Source organism: Brassica napus, chromosome C3, assembly GCF_020379485.1.
Source record: "Brassica napus cultivar Da-Ae chromosome C3, Da-Ae, whole genome shotgun sequence".
NCBI lineage: Eukaryota > Viridiplantae > Streptophyta > Magnoliopsida > Brassicales > Brassicaceae > Brassica > Brassica napus.
In genome coordinates, this window is record NC_063446.1 from 29724840 (window position 1) to 29732739 (window position 7900).

Genomic DNA, 7900 nt, shown 5'->3' on the forward strand with positions numbered 1-7900 from the left:
ACCACGTGGAGCATATCCAGGATTCTGATCATATGGTCATGATTTCTAAGCCGTTAGATCTCGGTGACTGTCTTTTATCTTTGGCTAAAAAGTTCGCTTGAAAAATTATGACATTTCGATTCATCATTTTTTTTTTGATCAATGATCCTTATGGTTATCAATATTGCCTGCATATTTATACTTTTGTAACATCACTCTGCAATATTTATACCTTTGTAACATCACTCTGCAATTTGTTTGACTTTTCAAAATTAGCAACTCCAACTAACATTTTCATAAAACTAACCAAACCTAAGTTGACCACTTTAATTAGCATGCCATTATGGATTATGACTAGGTTAAAATCTAACGTATCAAAATTTAATACCGATAAAAATACTCTGTTTTATTTCGGAAAATCTTGATGAAACCAATGATTTTTTTTTTAAAATGCTGTAAATTAACTTCACCAAACTTATTAATAAGATGGACTTAAGCATGGGTTACATATTTCATCTGAGACCTGAATTCGTGTCATATACTCACGATTCAAATCCAGTTTTAAACTTTGGGGCATGCTTTTTTATTATGAAGATTTCTTTTTGAAAAAGAAAGTCAATGATAGACTAACAATACTGAAAGGCTTATTGCATATTATATGATAACGAGTATATAGTTTTGTAACTGCATTTTTTTCAAAGTTGTGCTAAGTGTGTATTAGCTTCAAAAGATCTTAAAGATAAAAGGTATTAGTACCCCCAAATTGTATTCATCTGTAACTCTCAATGATTCTCTTAATCAAACTTATACATAAATCAACAACTTCCAAAACGCCACATGGCACGAGAGCTACTAACTTTAAAGAGGCCAAAACCAAAAAAAAAACTCATCACATGAATCCAACGAGAGGAATGGGAACGTTAGCGTAACTGTTCCGGCGACCGTCATGAACTACCGGAAGCGCCGGCTGAGGCTTACGGAAAGCTTCTTCTAATGATTCAGCCACGGCGGCGACAAAAACGACTGCCATCTTCACTAATTCGATGCAAAACTCCAGCTTTTGAGACACCATACTGTGTTTAATTTGTAGGAGAAAAATAAAAATGTATGATTCGGTTCTTTGGTTTGTTTTCTGGCGCTTTTGAGGTATGTATTCCTTCACTTTATTTTTTTCCCTTTTAGGGGGTATTTTCATCCCTATTCCATTTTTTCCTCTAAAATAGAGTAAAAGTGAATATAGAGTAAGAAATGCTCCAACCTAACTTTATATCTCACTCCATAATAAAATTTACTCTATTTTCTCACTCCATAATGAAATTTACTCTATTTTCTCACTCCATAATGAAATTTACTCCATAAATGGAATAATCTATTTTTTGTTTGTTCATCACTCCATTATGGAGTGGAAAATAGAGTAGAATTAGAACAATTTTACTCCATTTTCATTTTTATTCCATTTTGAAGAGAAAAAAATAGAATTTTACATTGGAGATGCTCCGAGAACTCTCGTCTTTGCGAGGTCTTACTCGTAAAACCGGAGTTATATTTATACACATTCACGTCCAGGCATACATTATTCCTATGCATTATGATAAATATAATAATTGGTCGACTGATATGCCACTTGGCGTTTGTTTCTCTAGCCATGTTCGTTTACGTGTCGCGCGACCTGCGACCTGCGACTAAGATTACGTTTGTTTACGTGTCGCGCGACCTGCGACTAAATCTACGACCTGCGACTAAAACTATGTTCGTTTACGTGTCGCGCGACCTGCGATCTGCGACCTGCGACCAATCGCGCGATCAAAATTTTCTTAATTTTTTAGTCGCTGTTTTTTCGGGCGACTTAAAGGGAACCCGCGACTGGTCGCGCGATCAGTCGCGCGACATCAAAACGAACAACAACCTGCGACTTGCGACTTGCGACCAATCGCAGGTCGCATGTTACGCGACAGCAAAACGAACAACAACCTGCGACCTGCGAGCAGTCGCAGGTCGCATGTCACAGGTCGCGCGACATGTAAACGAACACGGCCAGAATCTAGTACAAATCAGAACCATTAACTATCTAACAACATTTCTCAGAGGATGCTTTATTGTACTTTGGTTTATCCGAAGAGCCAATATTCGTTTGGGGCAACTTTACTTCGCAGGTCGCATGTCGCAGGTCGCAGGTCGCGCGACATGTAAACGAACACGGCCAGAATCTAGTACAAATCAGAACCATTAACTATCTAACAACATTTCTCAGAGGATGCTTTATTGTACTTTGGTTTATCCGAAGAGCCAATATTCGTTTGGGGCAACTTTACTTACATGTGTAAGTATATGTCTAACGTTGTTACTAACGCTTTAGTGGCGTATATATATATTGTATAAATGTGCAAGCAAGTATGGTTTCTTTTACTTATCCTAGATAAGTAACTTGTACTAAGCAAGAAACGTTGTTACTAAGCAAGGGTTGTAACTTGTACGTGCGATTGAAAATAGGAATATATATATAATAGCTAAAAACCAGGGTATTCATCAACCATAATTATCTCAGCTAATTGCCCGAGGATCCGATTGGTACGGATTTTCGTTTTAAGTTGTTGCTTTAGACGGTTGGCTGTAGAGATTTTGATAGTTAAAACTGTTAATATTATTTTAAATATTGAAAAATTAAAATTAATAATCAAAATCATAAGAGTAAATAATATTTAAAATCATTTATTATAAATATAAAATTATGCAAATAATAATGAAAAAGCATATATGAAACCAAAGTTATATAATATGGATCTCAAAATAACAAAAAGAAAATAACAATGATTAATTTATCAAATAAATTTTATAATAAAATTAATATAAAGTAGAATAAGTATTTTAGTTACCGTGGGGTAGAGAAAAAAATATTTTTTACAATAAAATAAAGGAAATCTATTTTGTTTGCAAAGCCACGTGAACGAAGATGTAGACATTTTTTTGAAAAGAAGAGAGAAAAACATAAAAGGCTTTGAAAACTTTAGAACCCTTAAAAATAGACTTTAAAAACTAATTGATGAAAAATAGACTTTAAAAAATTTAGATTTGAGTCAATACTTTTAAAGCAAAACCCCAATTTGAGCCTAAATCTAAAATTAGAGAGCTTTTCTGATAATTAACTTTTCTAGAAGTCAGTTTGCAAAGAAAAAAAAATTATTCGAGAAGTCTACGACTTGGGAAGTGATGGCGGAAAATATTTACTTTAGCTTTAACTTTTATCTATAGCCTTTAAAATATCAATCATATTTTAAATCAATTTTTAAAAATAGAGCAAAAAATAGCCGTAAAACCCCTAATTCTAAAACAATCATTTATAGGCTGCAATAAAAATGTACAGTTACATCAGATAGATCTATAACAAAATTTATACAGCCAATTTTTTTTTTTGAATATATGTTAAATTTATTCAAAAGAAAATTACTTTTGTACAACAAGTGTAAACTGTTTTTTGAGAAAGATAGAACTTAATTTTAATCCAAATCTCTTATCTTGTGGCAAACCACATTATACATTATATTCCAACCAATCGTCATGGTTTACGATTTCTATAAAGAGATAGTTTAAATGGTTCATGTTCACGTATATATATATATTTCTCAAAAAAAAACATGCTCATGTATATTATCCACGTGAAAACATATATCAGTTACATAGTTAATTATGATATTAGTTAATAACATACGGGATTTCTTGAGTATGGATCAGGATGAAAATTTTGCACCACTAGGACACGAGGACATGAAGACAATTTGATGTTGTTTTCTATAGGAAATTTTATGAATATTTTGATTAACCTGCATGAATAATATTTCAAATTTGTTTTCTTAACATATGCATACAAAAAAAAACCATACAAAACTTCGTATGTTCCCCTCGGTAGTGCAAGGCTGACTAAGATCGTGTTTAGTATAAACATACATACACATCACATGATGTAATTTGTTACTTTATTATGAGGAATCAAATGGTTTTGATTAGAAAAGATCAAAAAGTGTTTGAATATAAAGTGCATCTAGCTATTTCTTCATCCTCGAATGATTGGTAGTTTTTTATTACATAAAGTGGAATCTGGATAAGTCATTAAGTTTGAGATATTTGCAAATAACAACATGATTGCTGCCAAAACAATATGATCGTCCTAATTTATATTCAAATCTCATCCAAACCTACTTTAATACAAACTTATCAAATGGAAGAAAACTAACTATAATCCAAACTAATGAAAACGAATAGTTTTATTTCACTGTGCCAAGCTTTTACAGACCTAGCTAAAACAATCCATAACTAAACCTTTAAAAAGTAGGGGTTTTAAATACCAAAACAAAGATCGGGGTGAGTAAGTAACTGCCATTTACTTAATGGGATTGAAATGAAAATCAATAGAATAGTCTGATGGGATGTAGCACCACACTCAAATGATGCATACATGAGAAAAAATATTTAAGAAGATTGTTGCTACTTGCTAGGAGTATCTAAAATATTGTTTCATAAACTTAAAGCTTCAAGCTTAACTAAATAAATCACCAAAATTAGCAAACCATATGTTGTAAGAGCCCATGAGACACATGCCACGTGTTTTCGTGATAGTTATTGAAGTTCACCCTAGATCTATCTTTCAAGATCAAATATTATATTGTGACTAGCTAGTGGTGATTATTTTTAAAGGATTGTACCTAAGAAAAGTATAAAACATTTATAAAGTAACCATTAGAAGTGCAGGGAGTTGCTAAAAAAAAAGACAGTGTATGGATTGTAGGGAATCCCATTTGCAGATTCTAATACCAACATGATGACTGGATCAACAAAAGTGAGAAATCACTTAAAGTTTTCGATTTTGTTTGATTTAGTTGTTGCTTTGGTGGATGTGAGCGTCAAATTGTTCGCGTGTAACAAGTACAACATATGTAATGAACAGAAATTTGGTGTATGCTTAATTAAATCGAATTTAGAATATATTGTTAAGTAATCATATCCTTTCTCTCTAGGCCAGCCTCCGTTAAATTAAGTTTTTTTTTTTAACCGGCGGTCACCGTCGTGGTATTCCAAAACCACAAAACCACGATGTCTGTCACGTTTATACTTCCATTTGCTTTTCGTTCTTAACATTCAAATAAAGAGGTCGTTTGGTAACATGTTCATGTATACAATTATCAAAAACAAAAACATGTTTGGGTATATATATAATCCACGTTAATATATACCTATATGTACTTTTGTTATGAATTATTTAAATATATAATTTATATGCTTATGGGCTACTGCTAACATAAGGGGTTGGTTGAATATGGATCAGGATATGAAAATTCTGCACCAATAGGACACGATGACATGAAGACAGTTTGATGTTGTTTCTGATTTAAACTTTTATAAATATTCAGATTAGCTTGCATGGTTAAAACTTACAAACTTCGTATGTTCTTCTTGTCAGTGTAAAGGCTGACTAAGATCTTGTTTAATAAATACACACGTATCCATCACATGATGTATGTTGATACTTTATTATGAGGAATCAAAAGCTTCTCGTTACAAAAGATCAAAAAGTGCTGATTATAAAGTGCATATGATAATGATTAATAGTTACTTATTTATTCTCGAATTATTGGTAGTTGTTTATTACATAAGTGGAATCTGTATGTATGTTATTAAGTTTGCGATATTTACAAAAACAACATGGATTATTTCTCCCTACAACAATATGTTCGCCCTAATTCATATTCAAAACTAATACAAAATCAAATTATACTAAGCTTACCCAAATGGAAGAAAACTATAATACAAACTAATGGAAATCAAGAGTTTCATTTCACCGTGCCCAAGTTTTCACAAACCTAGCTAAGACAATCCATAATTAAACCTTGAAAAGCAAAGTGACCCGAAAATAAGAGAATTAGGGTTTTAAATAACAAATCAAAGATCTAGGTGATTAAGTAATTCCACTTAATTCGTAGAATTGAAATGATATCAATAGAGTAGTCGATGGGATCGACGTATAGCACCATTGGTCAGAAAAAACTATTAAGTGAAGATTGTTGCAATTTGCGAGTATCTAAACTATTGTTTCTTAACTAATCTAACTAAGTTCACTTATGGATCATGAGAAGATTAAAAATCAAAATTTATCTAATGAAAAACACTTTGCTTTAAATTTCCCCCAAAAAACTAGATGAAACCTATTTCTGTAAATATATGTAAATTTAAATTGAAAGGAAGTTAACTTCACCAATCTATTCATTATATGAATTTGAACATTGTTACATATTTCAAATTTTCAACTGAGACCTGAATTCGTGTAAAGAACATGGTTACTCAAACTTATGCTTAGTAGCTTCACAGGTTCTTAAAGAAAGTTAAACCGATTAGTACTTAATTTTTTTATAAAAGTCGACGTTTTTATTCATCTGTAACTCTTCATGATTCTTCCGGTTAAACTTATACACAAATCAACAACTTCCAAAACGCCAAATGGCACGAGAGCTACTAACTTTAACGAGGCAAAAAAAAAAAAAAAAAAACTCATCACATGAATCCAACGAGAGGAATGGGAACGTTGGCGTAACTGTTCCGGCGACCGTCATGAACTGCTGGAAGCGGCGGCTGAGGCTTACGGAAAGCTTCTTCTACCGATTCAGCCACGGTGGCGACAAGAACGACTGCCATCTTCACTAATTCGATGCAAAACTCGAGCTTCTGAGACACCATACTGTGTTTAATTTGTAGGAGAAAAATAAAAATATACTCTTCTTCGGTTTGTGTTTTGCGCTTTTGAGGTATGTGTTTCCTTCCCTCTATATGTTTTCCGCTTCTCGAGAACTCTTGTCTTTGTGAGGTCTTACTTGTAAAAGCCGAGATGTATTTATACACATTCACGTCGAGCATACAATGGATTATTTTAGACTTAATAGTTGGTTAATTGATATGCCACATGGCGTTTGTTTTGTTAGCAACTTTTCTCTGAAGATGCTTTGTTGTACTTTCGTTTATCTGAAGAGCCAATATTCTTTGGGGGCATTACATGTGTAAACATACGTCAGATAAAGAGATCGTTTAATATAACATATTCATGTATATATTTTTGAAAAATAACATGTTCATAATTATGTACATAATCCATATGAAAATACATGTTAGTATTGATATTATATAATATATAATTGATACACGTTATATATAATAACAGACGCGTTGGTTGAATTTGGATGAGGATGAAAAGTTCTGCACCAATAGAACACGAGTACATCAAGACAATTTGATGTTGTTTTTGTATGAAACTTTTATGAATATTCTGATTAACTTTCATGGATAAAATACTTGCAAAACTTCGTATGTTCCCCCTGGCAGTGTAAGGCTGACTAAGATATTTTTTAATATATATATGCGTATACATCACATGATGTAAGTTGATACTTCATATGAGGAATCAAAAGGTTCTCATATACAAAAGATCATAAACTGCAAATGATAATGATTACTAGTTTTTTTTTTGTTTATTCTCGGATGCTTGGTAGTTGTTTATTACATAAAGTGGATATGTATGTCATTAAGTTTGCGATATTGCAAATAATAACATTGCCTATTTGCTAAAATAATATGATCTTCCTTATTCAAATCAAATCTAATCTAAAATCAAATTGAATCGAACTTATCCAAAACCAAAAGGAAGAAGACTGAAATCCAAAATAATGAAAACGATTTCACTGTGCCCCAGTTTCACAAACCTAGCAAAAAAAAATGAACAAGACTTAGGTTTACTCCTAAGGTGAATCTTTAATCTATTTTATTAAAAAAATTTGAAATAATTGAAAAAAAATAATAACGTCAATTTTAATGATACATGCCACTAACTAAACCCTAAACTTTAAATCTATACCCTAAACCCAAATCCTAAACCTTAAACCCA

At 32.1% G+C, this 7900-nt stretch overlaps 2 protein-coding genes across 2 annotated transcripts; both read right to left on the bottom strand.

Annotated features, from left to right (window-relative positions):
- Nucleotides 1-717: 717 nt before the first annotated feature.
- LOC111203995 lies at nucleotides 718-1051 on the bottom strand. The gene has a single exon (XM_022698194.2). The coding sequence runs from the start codon at nucleotides 1049-1051 to the stop codon at nucleotides 869-871; it is 183 nt and encodes a 60-aa protein (XP_022553915.1). The 3' UTR covers nucleotides 718-868.
- On the bottom strand, nucleotides 718-6902 carry LOC111203996. The gene has a single exon (XM_048753182.1). The coding sequence runs from the start codon at nucleotides 6877-6879 to the stop codon at nucleotides 6520-6522; it is 360 nt and encodes a 119-aa protein (XP_048609139.1). The 5' UTR covers nucleotides 6880-6902; the 3' UTR covers nucleotides 718-6519.
- Nucleotides 6903-7900: the final 998 nt, after the last annotated feature.